The sequence below is a fragment of the Anolis carolinensis genome, chromosome 2 (assembly GCF_035594765.1).
Source record: "Anolis carolinensis isolate JA03-04 chromosome 2, rAnoCar3.1.pri, whole genome shotgun sequence".
Taxonomy (NCBI): Eukaryota; Metazoa; Chordata; class Lepidosauria; order Squamata; family Dactyloidae; genus Anolis; species Anolis carolinensis.
In genome coordinates, this window is record NC_085842.1 from 28,811,162 (window position 1) to 28,832,287 (window position 21,126).

A 21,126-nucleotide genomic window follows, 5' to 3' on the forward strand; every position below is an offset into this window, starting at 1 on the left:
TCCCCTTCGGGGTGAGAAGGGCGGAATATAAATACTGTAAATAAATAAATAAATAAATATTACATGACAGTGTGGATCCAGCCTGAGACAGTTCACCAAACAGTTTGACTTGGATGCTAGTGAACACTTCTATAGATATCTTTGAACAGGAGTTGGATGGCCATCTTTCAGAAGTGCTTTAGTGGCATATTTCTATATGGCAGTGGGCTCCACTAAAGGATCCTTATGGTTGCTTCCATTCTAAATGATTCTAATATAGAATGAGCAACTTTTATTGGAATTCTGAAATTGGAAATACTCCAAAATTGTCCGTGTCTGTGGCTGAGATAGTGGCATGTTTATTTTCCAGTGGTTCAATATACACAAATCATTTCATGCACATTTTTAAAAAAATATTCTATCACACAGACACAAAAATTCCTGTTTCAAATTTCTACCTCTCCACATTTCAGGGCCTCTTCCAATAACTCTTAAGACGCCAGCTGGCTGGTGATTGCTCTTAAGGTCCTCAGGTTGTTCATGTGATTTGCAGTAGTTCTGTTAAAAGATGTTCATCTAGATTCTCAGGAGTAACCGAGTGAAGGTGATAAGTTCAGGACATAATACTATTTTCCAGATGGACATTGAAGTAGTATAAGTTGAGTTTTCGACCCCGCACAGAAGAAGGGGTAGACTTTCTCTCCTAGGAACTCAGCTTGTAATTTGTAAAGCAGATCTCTACTGTCATTAAAGAATGACACCTGGCCACCACTATAGTTCAAAACGACTCTTATTTTCTTGATGTCTTGAACCATATGCGAGGAATAATTAGGAATGTTTATGCCATTCCATGAAGCAGAATAATGTTCAATAGTCCAATAGGACAATCCTTCACGAAACAGACTGTTGTCTTTCCGAGACACAGATTCTCTGGCAACTCCCAGTGCCCAGTTGTGGCCTTTGACTACTTCTACCTCCCACCAGTGGCTTCCAGAGGTGAATCCTTCTCGGCCCAACACACAGGGGTGGGAATCAAATCTTTTCGGGTTGTTTGTCACAGCCCATGTCAAGTTTTGCCACGGTATATTTTTTAAATCTTTAGAGATGGCAATTGTATGATGCGCAGTATCTGGATCGAACTTCACATTAGCTACAAAAAAGAAGAATGGTGTGGAATAACAAGGAAAAGAATTTGTTAGCATTGAAGTTGCAGACAGGTACAGGAAGCCTCACTTATCTGCCAGAAAGCAGAATTAGTTGAAAAGTGGAACCCAGTTTTTTTTGTCTTGCAAATGCATTTTGGCTGCCACAAAACTTAAAAAACATTGCAGGCATCCCTCCACATTCCCTGGGGTTAGGGACAGAGGGCCCCTGCAAAAGTGGGAAAACCTTTTTTTTTTACAATTCAAGAGAACAACTTTGTAGACTCCTCCAGCAAGAGTCTATGGTCAACTTCTTCCAGAAGTAAACATTTGGAAATAAATATTGGTAAGAAGACTAGTATACACAAATGGAGGCATTTAAAATATTTCCTCCAACAGAAAGAAGGCTATAGTCCAGTGTAAAGGAGATGTGATTCATGTCCCATCTGACCTTGGAAGTTAAGCACGGTCAGTTCTGTGGGGATTTGTAAAAGGCACCATGATGTAATGGGTTGATTGGAAAGGGATGTGTCAGCAGTTGATTGGCTGAGTGTTCCAGGAGCCAGAATTCTGATTGGCTGCTGTCTCTGACTTGCTGCTGACAGAAACGGTTTTAACTGCCACTTTCACCTGAGAGAGTGAAGAGAGCTCTGACTGGAAATGGCTGCCAACTCTCTGAAGCCTGACTATTTCTGAGGCAATTGAACTGAAGTAAAGTTACTGTTACTTGCTATACAAGCCTGAAAGGAAAGGAAATTTGCATTTGATATACCTATCCCTACAGAGAACTGGGAAAATTACTACTCCCACTTGTTTGGCAGCACAGAACCTACGGAACCTACAGAGACACAGTCACTAGGTAAAGATTTATCAATAAAAGCTCTACCCCTCTGGCCACCAGTAACAGAAGATGAGATCAGATGTTTCATAAACAACTTGAAGACTAATAAAGCCCCAGGGGAAGATTACTTACCTGCTGAGCTATTTAAAACACATCTGGATTGGTGGGCCCCTCTGATAGCAGGCTTATTTACACACATAAATAACATTTGCCAGATCCCAGTTGGATGGAAGATGACAATAGTTGTCCCCGTGCACAAAAAAAGGGAACAAAATAGACACTGGTTCCTACAGGCCAATTAGTCTAATTGATATTGTGGCCAAGATATATGCCAGATATCTCCTAAGCAAGGCTGAGTGCTGGGAAAAAGAAAAACATATCCTCACTGAAGAACAGGCTGGCTTCAGGCAGAGTAGATCAACCATTGACAATTGCTTTGTTTTAAATCATACAATTGCAAAATATGTCAGCAGATGGAAACAACTGTATGCTGCCTTTATAGATCTCAGTGCAGCATTTGATACTGTAAATAGAGAGACGTTATGGAAGAAATTAACTGATCTCAATATGGAACCTAGACTGCTGGCACTGATCAAAGCACTTTACACAAACACCTTCCTGAAAGTGCGATTTGGGACCTTCACGTACCTGGGAATCGTTTTTTCTGAGACCGGCTCTTGGCTATCACATCATCAAAGGAGCTCAGTCAGGGCAAGAGCATGTGCAAACCAACTACTTAAATTAACAAATCACAGCCAACCAGGATCTTTAGACCCACTCCTTAAAGTATATAATGCGAAGTTTACCCCCATGCTTTTATATGGAGCTGTAGTTTGGCGTCTAAACCAGGTACCATTATTAGAGCAATCACAATCACAGCACCTGTGAAGTTTTCTAGGAGTGGACAAAATGACCATAGCTGCTGCAGTAAGAGCAGAACTGGGAGTATATACAGTTGATGGCTTATCCAAAATCAGGGCCTACAGCTACTGGGTAAAACTGATTGCCATGGCAAATGATAGACTACCAAAACTGTGCCTGTTAGAGCAGATAGAAAATCCACATCAGACCTCCTGGCTAGTTCATCTGACAAAATACATTAAGAGTTGTGGACTTCCCATTTGGTATACAAATCTTTTAGAAGAACTAGACCCAAAAATAGTTGCTCAACAAGTACTGGATATAGAAGCCCAAAAAGACATTGCTACCCTCAATAAAGCGGGCTCATTGAAATGGTTCAGTCGCTTTAAACATACTTTCCAAACAACCCAATATTTGAAGACAGAAATGCCTAAACACCCCAGGGAGGGTATTTACCAGAGCTCGATTTGAGTAGCTGGATACAATGGTCAAATATGGAAGGTTTAATCAAGTTCCATACAACTAACGATTTTGTATTTGTGGCACATCCGAGGTGGAGGATATTGCACATGTACTGTTCACAAAACACACTGGGACCCACATATTAAAACAACATTTTTGTTGGCCAGCCAGAATCCTAAAATAACACACAAAACAGCCCTTTTCCTATTCAAAGTAACACAGCTGAGAACTGCATATTTGGAAGCAATTGGGGTAAACTGTAAAGGTGATGCAGATATTTGATTTGGATGGGATCTTGTTAACAGCTTGTTTATTTTAGCTTCTTTTGTACCACGGGTTGTATGTTGTATGTATGTCTATGTGTTAAATGTTTTGATACGGCCGATGGGCTAATCAATAAAACGTGATTGATATTGACATTTTGTTACACTGCAGGGCATATTTTGGTTCAGAAACTGGTAAAGCTTCTATTTATTTACATCTACAACCTCCAACAAGTTCTATGTAGTACTTGTATGGGAGATCACCAGTGAATACCCTATATTTCAGAAGAAGGGATTTGCAAAATAATCCTTGCCTAAGACATCTTTCACAAATTCTTGGGGTTGCCATAAGTCAGTGGTTTCCAACCTTTCTTTGACCGGGGACCACTTTGACCAGGGACCACTCTCCAACATTAGTACCAAAAGGGTTACAAATCCGTTTTTGGTCAACCTTAGATTTGGTTTGGTTATTTGGGGATTAAATAGACCACATTAGCTCTAGTTTATGATACAGAACATATGCCATCCACTAGTCGTCATCTGCTTGCCCACAGAAAACCATATTTAATCATCTAGAGCTGACTTTTCCCGCATGTTTTGCGGACCTTATTTTAGGTCTCGTGGCCCACCAGTGGGTGGCGGCCCACAGGTTGGGAACCATTGCCATAAGTTTTTTTTTCATGTCAGGAGCAACTTGAGTCGCTTCTGGAGTGAGAGAATTGGCCGTCTGCAAGGACGTTGCCCAGGGGACGCCCGGATGTTTTTGATGTTTTTTAACATTCTTGTGGGAGGCTTCTCTCATGGAGCTGGAGCTGATAGAGGGAGCTCAACCGCACTCTCCTCAGGTGGGATTCGAACCTGGCAGCTTTCAGGTCAGCAACCCAACCTTCAAGTCACTTAGTCCACTACGCCATCTGGGGGCTCCATTGCCATAAGTAAATGAGTGACTTGAAAGTATATATACACAAAATCACTGAGAGAGATTCAAGCCTCTGCTGATCTTTCTCACTGAAATAGCTGGGACTTTAAAAACACTGAATTTTAGCTGGATTGTGGCAAAAGTTGTTACAGCACACATACTTATCAAACCAAACACTTACCAAATACTGGAGCTCTACAGGATTTATCAAGGATTTTCTCTAGCAACACAGGATCAGCCTTTTTGTCTTTACACTGGGAAGCTTCAAAACAAAAAGGATAACAAGTCAAAAGTCTGATACTACTTTAGAACTCACATGGAGCAAAGGAAATGGTTCCCACATTCCCATATTTGTAACTGGATAAGTAATTTACCTGAGAAGAGGAGAAGAATCACAGCCATTTTTAGAGCGATGCTTCCCAACAGCAGAATTCCCAGGATGATTTTGCACCAGAGGAAGAGTAAAGGAGCTGTGAAAATTAATTTTAAAAACTCAGCCGAAACTGGACCAGTGTCTCCTAGAAAAGATCACAGTATTAACACCATTTTTTGTGGAGTTTTTTTTGGAAAAGGCGCTCATAACAACGGGAGAAACAGAGATGTTGAAACAAATACCTCAAGCATCCCCACCACCATAGTGGATTCTGTGGGTCAAGGGAAGTAATACAATCACTGTTGCAGATTCCTTATCCAAGATACTTGGGTATTTTGGATTTTTAAAATATCTATTATACATACACAGACATATATATATATGTGTGTGTGTGTGTGTGTGTATAATGAGATGTCTTGGAACTGAGACCCAGTTTTAAGCAAGAAATTCATTTTTGTTTTATATAATCTTATGCACATAATCTGAAAGTCATTTTATACAACGTGAAACAAAAATTGTGTGCAATGAACCATCGGAAAACAAAGGTGTCCCTATCTCAAAATTTTCCGTATTGCTTTCCATGGAGTACTTTTGGTGCACTTTGAATTTTGGAATTCTGAAATTCTGAATAAGGGTTGCTCAACCTGCAATCCATTTTCTCTGCCAGAGAAGCTGTCACAAGTAGTGAAAGATACTTGCCCCACTACACCAACCACAGTGCTATGATATAACTGCCATGGCTTCATTCTCTGGGCTTTAACAATTGGAGAAGCAGTAGAACTCACTGAGTGAAAATTCTAAACCTCTCCAAAAGTTACAAATGGCAGGATGGAACCACATTAGGAAAAACACACTCATAGCACTATAGCTATCAGTGTGAAAGGGTGTCTGGTCTCAATACTCCAAGGCAGGGGTGTCCAAGAGCCAGTTCATGGTCCCTCAGCCTTTTGAGAGGCCAGACTATAGTTTGGAAAAAAACAAACCCATGAACACGTTCATATGGACACTGCATATGCCTTATTTGTAGTGCAATTTTTTTAAAAATGAAAGAACAATACAATATATAGTACAAAGAACAATTTGGGTTTTTTTGTTGGAAGGTGTTTTCATTGGCCCACAAATCCAAGATGTGATGAAGGATAGCCACTTTGATGGTCTTCTATAGAGTGCAGAACATGTTGTATGGACAGCCTTAAAGAATAGAAATAGCAAGTGGAATCCATCTATCTTCGGTGAATATCGTTGGACTCATTTTGGAAGCCTTGGAAAGTGATTACAAATGAAAATCTGTGGCAAAACATTTTTAGTTTTGTTTCCTGATGACACCATTACTGTGTCTGGGTGAGCACACAGAAGACTGGGTGACTTGGAAGGCACTGAACAGACTGCACTTGGCACCATGAGATGCAGAGCCCACCTAAAGAAATGAGGCTACAAAGTGGAGTCCATGACATGCTAGTGTGGAGAAGAGCAAACCACAGGCCACCTATTACAATGCAGCCTGAACCCTGCCACATACACAATGGAGGTATTTTAAGGCACCCATAAGGAAATGCCATAAAAATGCCATTGATTCAACCAAGGAGGAAAGCTCTTTGGTAGGGAGATGACGCGTCAGACAGCCATATATACCTCTTTCTCTGTATAATTGTCTGTCCTGTCAGTGTGTAAACAGCATTGAATGTTTGCCACATATGTATGTTCTGTGATCTGCCCTGAGTCCCCTTCGGGGTGAGAAGAGCAGAATATAAATACTGTAAATAAATAAATAAATAGTTGTGTTCAGCATGTTAAAATCTACTTAGTCCACCCAAAATTGTGGAGGAAACAAAACATTCCCAAAAAATTGTTGACTAGAGTAATCAGGGCGAAAGGACGCATGAAGCCACCATCTCTCTTTCTCTCCTCCTGGGGAGATCAATTTTTCCGGGGCCCTGATCCCCAAGAAGAAAGGAAGGAAGGAAGGAGGGAGGGAGGGAGGGAGGGAGGAGGTCAAGGAAGTGAGAGAGGAAGGAAAGAAATAAAGAAGCAAGGGAGGGAGAGAGGCCTGGAGAGAGAGAGGGCCAGTGGAAATTTGAACAGGGGTCACATTTAACCCCCAGACTGGATTTTGGACATGGCTGTCCCAAGCATTTTGTCACACTCTTGCTCTTGCAAATGATAGATATTCAGGTGGGACTGAATATCAAACTGTAGCATAGTCACAGATGAAGTCCTATTGTGGTTGCTGAACACTGCTTACTGCTAGTTACATTTTTAATTAATATTTTTATTTATACCCCACTTTTTTCTCCAAACGGAAACTCAAAGTGGCTTATAGTAAAACAAATACAATACAATTTAAAATCCAAAAAACATACAAACATTTAAATAGAATTAAATATTAATGGTATTAAAAATAAACAGCTAAAATGCTCAAAACCAGTGGTTCTCAACCTGTGGGTCCCCAGGTGTTTTGACCTACAACTCCCAGAAATCCCAGCCAGTTTGCCAGCTGTTAGGATTTCTGGGAGTTGAAGGCCAAAACATCTGGGGACAATGGAAATGCCTACCAGATCTGACTGAGAACCACTGCTCAAAACCAAGAAGGCCCTCACTTGTGTCCCTACCGCCTGAGGTTGCAATGGACATGGGACTGAGAAAAGAGCCTCTCCTGAAAATCTTAGGACTCAGACAGGTACAAGGAGATGCAATTAGCCAAATAGCCTGGACCTGAGCTGTATAGAGATTTAAAGGTCATAAACATCACTGGCAGCCAGTGGAGCTGTTGCAACAGGAGATTTGTCAGCTCCCTGAAGTCAGCTCCAGTGAGCAATCTGGTTGCAGCTCCTTGGAGCAGCTGAAGTTTCTGAACACTTTTTGAAGGCAGCTCCACATAGAGTGTGTTATAGTAATCCAGACAGGATGTAACTGAAGCATGTACTAAGGATTAATCATAAGCCTGTAAGTAGGAACAGAGAGGAAAAACTCTGTTTTGTATATCAGGAGTGGGCAAAATGTAGTTCTACAGATGTTATTGAATTGCCTCTCCCATTAGCTTGAGCTGATAGAACAGAATAGCTGATGGAGAAGAATACGAAGAACTGTAGTCCAAGGGCCCATCTACATTACCAGAAAATGCATCCAAATGATGCCCTTGGCCAATGTGGGACAACCTGGGGTAAGCCGTTTAATTTGGTTTACACTTGGGTTAAAAATACCTGCAAAGATCTGGATTTTTCTTAAAAGTCCAGATCTTTGCGGGTATGGGGACTGCCCCTGGGATCATCATTCATGATCCCAGGCAACATCCCCAGATCTATCCCACACTCCCGAGGCTTAGGAAGTGGGTGACAGTGTTTCCTTGCACCCCATTTAATGCCCCCAAATGGCAGAAACAGCTTCCTTGCTATTCCTGGGTGCTTCTTTTATCTCCATTGTGCTCAGAAATGACAGGGCATTGCTTTGGAGAGGGGAATGGGGATTCCTGCCCACGCTAAGAGCACTTTGGCACAGGTGAGTGTATGGCCATCCCCTCCCCATTAAGAGGCAGGACTTTCCCACACGTGTATATACATTTTAAAAAACATTCACAAGTATAATAAAATAAAATAGAAAAAATAAAATGACCCCATAAAACTTTTTACGGGGTCATTTTACTTTTTCTATTTTATTTTATTATAAAATGACCGCATAAAACAGGAGCCTCCGGTGGCCTAGGGGATAAAAGCCTCATGACTTGAGGGTTGGGTTGTTGACCTGAAAGCTGCCAGGTTCGAATCCCACCCGGGGAGAGCGTGGATGAGCTCCCTCTCTCAGCTCCAGCTCCATGCAGGGACATGAGAAGCCTCCCACAAGGATGGTAAAACATCAAAACATCCGGGCATCCCTGGGCAACGTCCTTGCAGACGGCCAATTTTCTCACTCTAGAAGCAACTCCGGTTGCTCCTGACACACACACACACACACAAACCCATAAAAACCCATAAAAAGCTCTCCTCCCTAAGCTAATGCATAGTAAGAGTTCCTGAGCTCACTCCATCTAAACTCACAAGGAGCAGAACATGAAGAATAGTACCTTGAGGTGTGCCAGCTTCATTTTTGCTTCTCTCAGGATCAAGTTCTTGTCTGCTTCCATTTTGGTCCATCTTTATACTCAAACAATTAATAGCAGAATGTTAACAAAACCTCAAGGGGGTTGAACATATACAATCTTAAAAAAATGAGAAGTGAATGTTTTGCAAGCCTGGTACGCATGTTTCATGTGTAGTAGCTTCTATGATTCTATGTTTCCTAAGAAATATTTCACAGATACTAAAAGATGATGATTTTCGTGTCAGGAGCAACTTGAGAAACTGCATGTCACTTCTGATGTGAGAGAATTGGCCGTTGCCCAGGGGATGCCCGGATGTTTTGATGTTTTACCATCCTTGTGGGAGGCTCTCTCATGTCCCTGCATGGAGCTGGAGCTGACAGAGGGAGTTCACCCTGCTCTCCCTGGATTCAAAGCTCTGACCTGTTGGACAACAGTCCTGCCGGCACATTATGCCACTGGGAGTTCCTTAAGCAGGGTACCTGGGTTTGTTCTATTAAAAATTAAGGGTTTGCATCCAGGATGGAGAACATATAGGTCTGAGATACATCTTTACATCACTTCATGGACGCTTGCAAGACTTATACTATCTGCCTTCCATATCCACAAATTCAACTACCCACATCTCTCACATATATATACAGTAGAATCTCACTTATTCAAGCTAAACGGGCCAGCAGAAGCTTGGATAAACGAATATCTTGGATAATAAGGAGGGATTAAGGAAATAATAATAATAATAATAATAATAATAATAATAATAATAATAATAAAACTTTATTTATACCCCGCCACCATCTCCCCAATGGGGACTCGGGGCGGCTTACATGGGGCCATGCCCAAGACAATACAATAAACCATAACATAATACAATTAAATAATACATTACATAAAATAAACAGTATGTCAGGACCCAGGCTGCAGAGCACCAATAACCAAACACAGAGGCCAGAATCTATCTAATATCTTTATTGTAGAAATATATAAAGTTAATAAAAGCAAGTGTAGAAAATAGTCCAGAAGTAGACCTTTCAGGAAAGGTCAAAATTAGTCCAAAGAAACAATGTCCAATATAAAATATTAAGGTCCAAAGTTGTAATCCAGTAACCGAAACACTCACTTTGCCAAGCAAAGTGAGGGGAGATGACAAGGTCCTTTAGTCCATGAAACTTAAGCAAGGCTAGGAAGCAGAACTTGATTCTTGGAACACTAGGCTTATTTCAAGGCAACAAGAAATGAGGAGCAAGAACAGGATCCGTGGTAAATTCGTGGCGAGGTCCGGGAAGCAAGGCAAGGTCCGTGGAGCAAGACAAGGTTCTGGGAAGCAAGGCGAGGCTGGAAACGGGAACAAAGGGCTTGGACGCGGGAGTAGCGAAGTCCACACACAACCTACTCCCGAAGCTGACGAATTGACTCCGCAAGATTCCTACGTGGGCAAAACACCTAAATAGGGTCTCGTTTCCCCGCCAAAGAACAATTCTCTGGGGAACCAGAACCGAAAGCCATTCTCTGTGTCCAGATGCATGACTCCCTAAAGTTTCCCATGGGAAGCAGGCTTAATCATCTGAATGCCTGGCAGCAATCCTAGCGCTCCTGCGAGAAGCCTCCTGAGCGCCTTTCTGTTGTTTATAATAATCGCTGCGAGAAAATGGGGGAGATTTCGGCTCAAGGCTTGTTTGGCAGACTTCTGGAAGGCAAGTCTCCTGCAGGTGCAAGGGCTCCAATTCTGGCTGAAAAAGCTCCAATTCTGGCTGAAATGGTGGGAAACCGAAGTTTTCCTCTTCATCTGTCACAACAGTGTTAGGAACGGGACTACATGGCCCATGAGTCATCACACTATCCCCCTCCTCAAGGCCCCCCTCAAAAATGGGCTCCCTTCCCGAGGTGCGGGGCCGCGGCTTGGCGGGGTAGGCCTGGTGGAAGCGGCGGGCTAAATCGGGGGCATGGACTGTGGAAGCGTCTTCCCAAGAGCGTTCTTCGGGGCCAAAACCTACCCAGTCAATGAGATACTGAAGGCGGCGGCGATGAAAGCGAGAATCCAAAATGTCCTGAACCTCGAATTCCTCCTCCCCATCCACCAAAACAGGAGTGGGGGCCGGCCGGTCTGCATCAGGGCGCACACCATCCGCCGGAAGGAGCAGGGAACGATGAAACACTGGATGAATGCGCATAGAGCGCGGAAGTTGAAGTTTGAAAGTCACGGGGTTAAGTTGGGCCACCACTGGATAGGGACCAATGAAACGGGCATCTAGCTTCCGGCAAGGGCGGTGGGAGGGCAAAAAGCGAGTGGACAGAAGAACCCGGTCTCCTACCTTGATTTCGGGGCCCGGCTGGCGATGTTTGTCAGCGTGACGTTTATAGTCCTCCTTGGCTTGGTCTAGTTGCTGGAGCAAAAGTTGTTGCACCGCTTTGAGTTCTTGCAGCCAGTCCTCTGCTGCGGGAACTTCTGAGGTTTCAATGACCGAAGGAAAGAAACGTGGATGGAAGCCATAGTTTGCAAAGAACGGGGTTTCTTTAGTTGAAGCCTGGACACCATTGTTGTAGGCAAACTCCGACAGCGGTAACAGGGAAGCCCAATTGTCCTGCTGATAGTTTACATAACAGCGAAGGTATTGTTCCAAAGTGGCATTGGTGCGCTCAGTTTGCCCATCCGTTTGGGGATGGTGAGCCGAAGATAAACGAGAGTCTATGCCCAATAGTTTTTGTAGTGCTTTCCAGAAACGAGAGGTGAATTGAGTCCCACGGTCTGTGACCAAACTCTTGGGCAAACCATGTAGTCTGAAAACATGCTGAAGGAATAAATCTGCAGTCTCTTTGGCCGTGGGGAGGCCATCGCAGGGAATGAAATGGGCTAACTTGGTAAAAAGGTCCACCACCACTAGGATCGTGGTGAATCCAAGGGAAGGTGGTAGGTCAGTGATAAAATCCACAGAAATTATTTCCCATGGACGAGATGGAGTAGGAAGGGGATGCAGTAGCCCTGAGGGCTTTTCCCTTCTTGTCTTGGAGCGCTGGCATACCGGGCAGGTATTGACATATTTTTCCACATCCTTGCGGCTCTTGGGCCACCAGAAATCTCTTAGGATCAAATGCATGGTTTTAAATAATCCGAAATGCCCTGCTGGCTTGCAGTCATGACACAGACGAAGTGCCTTTTCCCTGCTCGGTCCTGGAGGGATGTAGACATGATTTCTATAGCAAAGCAATCCATCCTTAATCGAGAAAGGAAAATGTAGTCCTTGGCGAAGTTGATCTTGAGCCCAGGCATCCGCCTGTTGACTGGCCCTGATTTCCTGAGCACAAAGGGGCCCCGGAGCAGAGGAAGTAGATTCAATTGAAGTGGATTTGGTGTTCCCCACTGTGAGCGTGGCAAAGTTCTCGGGCTGCAGCAATTGGGATTCAAAGGTCTCTCTGCGCCCTGCAGCATATTCTGGTTTCCGTGATAGAGCATCTGCTTGCTTGGTCTGAGCTGGGGTTACATAATGGATCTGGAAGTCAAAACGCTCAAAGAATAAAGCCCAGCGCTGCTGCCTCTGATTTAACTTGCGGGCAGTTCTTAGGTGTTCTAGATTCCGATGATCAGTATGGACCTCAATGGGAAATTTGGCCCCTTCTAACCAATGTCTCCAAGTATCAAAGGCTGCCTTTATGGCCAAAAGTTCTTTTTCCCAAATAGTGTAATTTCTCTCTGGGGCTGTTAGTTGACGGGAGTAAAAGGCACAAGGGTGAAGATGATCTCCCACTGGTTGCAAGAGTACAGCCCCAATTGCCACATCGGAGGCGTCAGCCTGCACAACAAAAGGGGTTTTAGGATCTGGGTGCTGAAGGATTGGCTGGACGTGAATAATTTCTTTAGTTGCTGGAACCCTTTCTCTGCTTGCTCCGTCCAGCGGAAAGGCTGTTTTCCACGGATGCAGCTGGTGATTGGATCAGACCAGCGGGCAAAGTCTGGAATGAACTTGCGGTAATAGTTCGCGAACCCCAAGAAACGCTGCACCTCTTTCTTGTTGGTTGGCGCCCGCCATTCCAATACTGCTGAAACCTTTGCCGGGTCCATGGAGAGCCCTAGTGGCGAGACACGGTATCCCAGGAAATCTACCTCTTGTAGATCAAAAGCGCATTTTTCCAGCTTGGCATAAAGTCCATGATCCCGCAATCGTTGTAACACCATTCTGACGTGGTTCTCATGTTCTGATTGTGATCTAGAAAACACCAAAAAATCGTCCAAGTAGATGATCAAGAACCGATCTAGATAATCCTGAAAGATGTCATTGACAAAATGCTGGAACGTTGCGGGAGCTCCACATAATCCGTAATTCATGACTAGGGACTCGAATAATCCGAATTTAGTCTGGAAGGCGGTTTTCCACTCGTCCCCCTCCCTGATGCGAACTAGATTATAAGCCCCCCGAAGATCCAGCTTGGTGTAAACCTTGGCCCCTCGAAGCCGGTCTAGTAGGTCCGAGATCAAAGGTAGGGGATAGCGGTTCCGCTTAGTGATATTGTTCAATGCTCTATAGTCCACCACCAAGCGTAGGTCCCCTGACTTCTTTTTCACAAACATCACTGGGGAAGCGGCCGGGGATTGAGAGGGTCTGATGAACCCCTTGCGGAGGTTTGACTCTATGAACTCCCTGAGAGCTTCTTGCTCTGGTTCAGTCAGGGAGTAGAGGTGTCCTCGCGGGATCGGGGCCCCCTCCACCAAGTCAATGGCACAATCATAAGGCCTATGCGGGGGCAGTTTCTCGGCTTCCTTCTCATTGAAAATATCCCAAAAGTCTGAGTATTTCTTGGGCAAGGTGATGATGGATTCAGCGTCTGTGGCATGGCAGACCTTGGCTACGAGACAATGGTTTTGGCAATACTTAGAAGCAAACTGTAGTTCTCTGTTGGTCCAAGAGATGCTGGGGTCGTGGAGTGTCAGCCATGGAATCCCTAGAATCACAGGGAAATGAGGAACCTCGGTAACAAAGAAGGAAATCTCTTCCATATGTTCCCTTATCCACATTCTGGTGGGTTCAGTCCATTGGCTTACTGGACCTGTCTTTAGGGGGCGGCCATCTATGGCTTGCACCACCTGGGCGTTCTTGAAATCGTGATATTGTAATCCCAGAGAGTCGGCATACTCTCTATCAATGAAATTGTTTGTTGCTCCTGAGTCTATCATGGCATGGATCATGACAGGTCCTTTTTTCGCTGACCACAAGGTGACCACTAGGAGAAATAGGACCCCGGTTGGCGGCTCTTGAGTGGGGTTTTTGACCGGGTTGGCGAGCCTCTCTACGCCCGGTCGTTGGCTTCCCCCGCCGGCTTTGCGCCAGCCGCCTCGGCCGTCTCCGGCTCCACGGAGGACGCCGCCGCCAAACGAGCGGCGGGTTTTCTTTTGACTGGGCACTCTCTGGCAAAGTGGCCCCCGTCTCCGCAGTACCAACAGAGGTTTAAACGTTGGCGGCGGGCCTTCTTGGCAACGTCTAACCTGGGGCGCACATTGCCCAATTGCATTGGCACCTCCCCACTTTCTCTGGGGTATGGGGCTGGTGGCGGGGGTCTCCACACTGGACGTGGTTGGGCGCCGGCGGGAGCGGGAGGTTTTGCCCCTGCTCTCCCACTCTGGCCTCGGAGCCATTGTTTCCTGTTGGCAAGCATGACTTCGGCTCGTAAACATTGGTCAATAAGTCTTTCAAGAGAGTTTGGAAGATCCACCTTGGAGATTTCTTCCAACATCTCGATATTGAGACCCTCCCGAAATTGTCCTCTGAGGGCTATGTCATTCCAACCGGTGCTTTGAGCCAGCACTCGGAACTCGGCTATGTACTGGGACAAGGGCCTGTCTCCTTGAGAAAGGCGCTGGAGTTTGTGGCCGGCCGCCTCTAAATTGTCCTCGATCCCCCAAGTCGCCTTAAGGTGATTCAGGAAGTTTTGCACGGAACTTAGGTGTGGGGAGGCTTCATCGAACAGCGCCGTGGCCCAATTGGCCGCGGGGCCGTCCAGGAGACTGTAAATCCACGCTACCTTGATGTCTTCTTGGGGAAACTCGGCATTACGGGCTTCTAGGTATGCCTGGCATTGTCGACGGAAAACGTGAACCTTGGAAGCTTCTCCAGAAAACTTGGTTGGCAATGCCAGGGCAGGGAGACGGATTCTGCGTTCCTTCAAGCCCCGTATTTCTCCCTCCTGCGCATGGATCATATCACGGATTCTGTCCACTTCATCCTTGGCAATGGTGTAGCTGAGTGGCTGGTCTCCCGGCCCGGCTCCGGTAGACATTCTGGCCTAGGTTGATTGGTGCTTAAGGTGGCGGAGTCAAACTGTCAGGATCCAGGCTGCAGAGCACCAATAACCAAACACAGAGGCCAGAATCTATCTAATATCTTTATTGTAGAAATATATAAAGTTAATAAAAGCAAGTGTAGAAAATAGTCCAGAAGTAGACCTTTCAGGAAAGGTCAAAATTAGTCCAAAGAAACAATGTCCAATATAAAATATTAAGGTCCAAAGTTGTAATCCAGTAACCGAAACACTCACTTTGCCAAGCAAAGTGAGGGGAGATGACAAGGTCCTTTAGTCCATGAAACTTAAGCAAGGCTAGGAAGCAGAACTTGATTCTTGGAACACTAGGCTTATTTCAAGGCAACAAGAAACGAGGAGCAAGAACAGGATCCGTGGTAAATTCGTGGCGAGGTCCGGGAAGCAAGGCAAGGTCCGTGGAGCAAGACAAGGTCCTGGGAAGCAAGGCGAGGCTGGAAACGGGAACAAAGGGCTTGGACGCGGGAGTAGCGAAGTCCACACACAACCTACTCCCGAAGCTGACGAATTGACTCCGCAAGATTCCTACGTGGGCAAAACACCTAAATAGGGTCTCGTTTCCCCGCCAAAGAACAATTCTCTGGGGAACCAGAACCGAAAGCCATTCTCTGTGTCCAGATGCATGACTCCCTAAAGTTTCCCATGGGAAGCAGGCTTAATCATCTGAATGCCTGGCAGCAATCCTAGCGCTCCTGCGAGAAGCCTCCTGAGCGCCTTTCTGTTGTTTATAATAATCGCGGCGAGAAAATGGGGGAGATTTCGGCTCAAGGCTTGTTTGGCAGACTTCTGGAAGGCAAGTCTCCTGCAGGTGCAAGGGCTCCAATTCTGGCTGAAAAAGCTCCAATTCTGGCTGAAACGGTGGGAAACCGAAGTTTTCCTCTTCATCTGTCACAACAGTGTTAGGAACGGGACTACATGGCCCATGAGTCATCACACAGTACAACATAAGATCAAAACAGCAATATAACACGAGCGGGCCGCATGAATACTACATTTAAAAACTAGATTAAAAATTAAAACTCTGGGTGAGAAAGGGATCAGAATAAAACCTCGAGGGACGGGACATCAGATAGTGAACCAGTCTAGAGGATAAATATCGGGGGGGGGGGGGGTGTAGCATAGAACATTTACTCTCCGAAAGCACACCGGAAGAGCCATGTTTTTAAATCTTTCCTGAAGGCTAAAAGGGTGGGGGCTTGCCTGATTTCAATGGGCAATGAGTTCCACAAGCGAGGGGCCACCGCAGAAAAGGCCCTCTCACTTGTTCCTACAAGGCGAGCCTGAGATATAGTTAGTGGCGACAGGAGGGCCTCCCCTGATGATCGGAGAGGTCGGGTAGGTTTATGGTAGGAGATACGGTCACAAAGGTAGGCGGGTCCCAAACCGTTTAGGGCTTTATAAATGATGGTCTGCACCTTGAATTGGGACCGGAAGATGAACGGCAGCCAGTGGAGCTCCTTAAACAGGGGAGTAGATCTCTCCCTGTAACTCGCCCCCGTTATTAGTCTGCCGGCCGAACGTTGGACCAGCTGTAACTTCCGGGCCGTCTTCAAGGGAAGCCCCACGTAGAGCGCATTACAGTAGTCCAGTCTAGAGGTAACTAAGGCATGCACCACCGTGGTCAAGTCAGACTTCACGAGGTATGGTCGCAGTTGGCGCACAAGTTTGAGTTGTGCAAAAGCCCTCCCGGCCACCGCTGACACCTGCGCTTCAAGCGTCAGCGCTGAATCCAGGAGGACCCCCAAACTGCGGACCTGTGATTTCAGGGGGAGTGCAACCCCGTCCAGCACAGGTTGCCACCCAATACCCCGATCCGACGAGCGACTGACCAGGAGGGCCTCTGTCTTGTCATGATTGATCCTCAGCTTGTTTCTCCTCATCCATAGGAAAAGCCTATTAAACATCAAATTAGGTTATAATTTTACAAATTAAGCACCAAAGCATCATGTTATACAACAAATTTGACAGAAAAATTAGTTCAATACGTAGTAATGTTATGTTGTAATTACTGTATTTATGAATTTAGCACCAAAATATCATGATATATTGAAAATATTGACTACAAAAATGGCTTGGATTATCCAGAAACTTGGATAAGTGAGGTTTGGATAAGTGAGATTCTACTGTGTGTGTGTGTGTGTGTGTGTGTATGTGTATGTGTGTGTATGTCTAATATATATATAATAAAATATATATAATATATCTCTAATGCAGGCATGGGCAAACTTGGGCCCTCCAGTTGTTTTGGACTTCAACTCCCAGAAATTCCAACCAGTTTACCAACTGTTAGGAATTGTGGGAGTTGAAGTCCAACACACCTGGAGGGCCCAAGTTTGCCCGTGCCTGCTCTAATGGGTTCGGCATACATCCCTTTCCCTGCCTGTTTTTGTGAGACTCCAATATTTCAGGCAGCAAGGCCAAAAAAGATACAAAATGACTTTGAAACAAGGTATTTGGGAAATAATTCAATCTTGTTGTGTAATCAATGCACATGCGGAACAGGATCTTCTTCATACCTTACTTGATCTAATTGTATGGTATTTTATCAGGGCTCAGCATTATAAGCCTGCAGGTAAATTATATACCTGTAGGCAAAGCATAGATTCAATATGCACAGTTTGAAAATATCCACTTTTAGAAACAAACTTCTTGACTAGCTGAACTTTTGATCTCATACAGCTTGACCCATGTGCCTATCCTATTCATCAGAATAATTGGTGAGATGCTTTTTGTGTGCTATGGAAATGAAAATCATGAGAATGCTTTTAATGGTCTTTCAGAACTTTCAAGAGTTTTGAGAAAGGACAGAGCCTTGCCTTAATAATAATAATAATAATAATGAAAGTACTGGCTGAACACCAGAAAAATTGAAGAAGCTTTGGAAATCGTGAAAGAACAAATTACAGCAACAGCCAGAAAAATTGAAAGGTATGAAGCCAGAATCATCCAGTACAGACAAAATCAACTGTTTCAATCAGACCAAAGACGGTTCTACCAGAGTCTGAACCAAACAACAGACACAGTAACCATAAAGCCAGAGAAAACTGCAACAACAAAGTTCTGGAAAGAACTTTGGGAAAATAATAAAAACTACAACAAAAACGCTGGGTGGATAAAGGAGTTTGAAGGAAAATTCTCACAGAACAAAATGGAACTGATGAAAATAACAACTGAAATGATCAGCAAACGAGTGCAAAAAGTCAAGAACTGGACATCGCCTGGTAGTGATCAACTTCATGGATTTTGGCTCAAACATCTGATTAGTTTACATGGAAAAATGGCCCAACAATTCAATGAGATGCTGCAGAAAGGAAGTATCAGTGAATGGCTAACAACTGGAAGAACATACCTGATACAAAAGGATCCAGCAAAAGGAGCAGCACCAGGAAACTACAGGCCAATAACGTGTCTGCCCACTATGTTTAAACTACTGACTGGCATCATAGCTGACAGAATTCAAGACTATCTTGAAGAAAAAAACATCTTGCCAGATGAACAGAAAGGCAACAAACGGAAAAGCAGGGGCACAAAAGACCAGTTATTGATTGACAAAATGATTCTGGAGAACTGTAAGAGCCGAAAAGCTAATCTTCACATGACGTGGATTGACTACAAAAAGGCCTTTGACTCACTCCCACACAGCTGGATCATCAAGTGCCTGGACGGCATCGGGATTAGTAAAAACGTTGGCACCTTCATTGAAAACATGATGGAGCACTGGAAAACTGAACTGTTTGTTGGAAATGAAAGCTATGGACTTGTCAACATCAGGAGAGGAATTTTCCAGGGAGATTCATTGTCCCCTCTGCTTTTCATTATTGCCATGATCCCTCTGTCAACAATCTTACAAAAAACAAATCTCGGCTACCAAACATCTAAGAATTCTCACAAAATTTCACATTTGATGTACATGGATGACCTGAAGCTATAAGGGAAAACGGAAACTGAAATCCAATCTCTGACCAACACTGTCCAAATTTTTAGCACTGATATCAACATGGAGTTTGGTTTGGACAAATGTTCGACAGTGGCATTGAAGAAGGGTAAAATAATTGAAAGTGAGGGCATCAATATGCCCAATGGCCAAACAATAAGGTGTCACCAGCCAGAGGCCTATAAATATCTGGGCATATTACAGCTGGACAACATCAAGCATGAACATGTGAAAACTGTGGTCAGTAAAGAATACACACAAAGGGTCAGAAAAATTCTCAAAAGCAAGCTCAATGGAGGCAACACCATCAAGGCCATAAACACCTGGGCCATACCTGTCATAAGATATACTGCTGGCATTATAAACTGGACACAGATGGAACTGGACAATTTGGACAGAAAAACAAGAAAACTCATGACCATTCATCATTCACTGCACCCTCGCAGTGATGTTGACCGGCTGTATCTGCCTAGAAGATCAGGGGGCAGAGGACTCTTGCAAGTAAAACAAGCAGTCAAAGAAGAAGAACATGCCCTGGCAGAATATGTAAAACAAAGTGAAGAACCTGCTTTGATTGAAGTCAAAAATCAGAAACTCCTCAAAGCACAGCAGACAAAAAACCAGTACAAGAAAACCGCACTACAAACTAGAGCTGACAGCTGGCACAACAAAACACTGCATGGAAAGTTCCTTGACAAAATTGAAGGAAAAGCTGATAAAGAGAAGACCTGGCTCTGGCTCACGAATGGGACCCTGAAGAAGGAGACAGAAGGCCTGATCCTTGCAGCCCAGGAGCAAGCCATCAGAACAAATGCAATCAAGGCCAAGATCGAAAAATCAGCTGATGACCCAAAGTGCAGACTGTGCAAGGAAACCGATGAAACCATAGATCATATCCTCAGCTGCTGTAAGAAAATTGCACAGACAGACTACAAACAGAGGCACAACTATGTGGCCCAAATGATTCATTGGAACCTATGCCTCAAGTATCACCTCCCTGCAGTTAAGAACTGGTGGGATCACAAACCTGCAAAGGTTGTGGAAAATGAACACGCAAAGATACTGTGGGACTTCCGAATCCAGACTGACAAAGTTCTGGAACACAACACACCAGACATCACAGTTGTGGAAAAGAACAAGGTTTGGATCATTGATGTTGCCATCCCAGGTGACAGTCGCATTGAAGAAAAACAACAGGAAAAACTCAGCCGCTATCAGGACCTCAAGATTGAACTTCAAAGACTCTGGCAGAAACCAGTGCAGGTGGTCCCAGTGGTGATGGGCACACTGGGTGCCGTGCCAAAAGATCTCAGCCGGCATTTGGAGACAATAGACATTGACAAAATTACGATCTGCCAACTGCAAAAGGCCACCTTACTGGGATCTGCACGCATCATCCGAAAATACATCACACAGTCCTAGACACTTGGGAAGTGTTCGACTTGTGATTTTGTGATATGAAATCCAGCATATCTATCTTGTTTGCTGTGTCATACAATGTCGTTGTGTCAATAATAATAATAATTTTATTTTTATACCCCACCCCATCTCCCCGAAGGGACTCGGGGTGGCTTACATGGGGCCAAGCCCAGGCCACAAACAATATATGCTTTTAATGGTCTTTCAGAACTTTCAAGAGTTTTGAGAAAGGAGGTCAAGAACCGCTGGCATAGAGCAAGTGATATGGCCCACACAGTTCGGTCCACCAAAACATATAACCAGAAAGATTTGCAATTTTGGTATTGTCCTTTTTAAAACTATGACCAAAATGTGGGATTGTTAGTCACCTTGAGTCCTCACAGGGAGAAGGGTGGTGTATGAACAAAGTTAGGTAAAGGTAAAGGTTTTCTCCTGACATTAAGTCTAGTCATGTCGACTCCACAGGTTGGTTCTCATCTCCATTTCTAAGCTGAAAAGCTGGCATTATCTGTAGACATCTCCAAGGTCATGTGGCCAGCATGACCACATGGAGTG

General features: G+C 44.5%; 1 protein-coding gene across 1 annotated transcript; it reads right to left on the reverse strand.

The window, feature by feature from the left end:
* Positions 1-322: 322 nt before the first annotated feature.
* LOC103281627 (butyrophilin subfamily 2 member A1-like) lies at positions 323-5,094 on the reverse strand. Its single transcript, XM_008123566.3, has 3 exons — positions 4,842-5,094; positions 4,649-4,729; positions 323-1,129 (listed from the first exon to the last, which is right to left on the reverse strand). Exons 1-3 carry the CDS (start codon positions 4,867-4,869, stop codon positions 606-608), a joined length of 633 nt encoding a protein of 210 aa, XP_008121773.3. The 5' UTR covers positions 4,870-5,094; the 3' UTR covers positions 323-605.
* Positions 5,095-21,126: the final 16,032 nt, after the last annotated feature.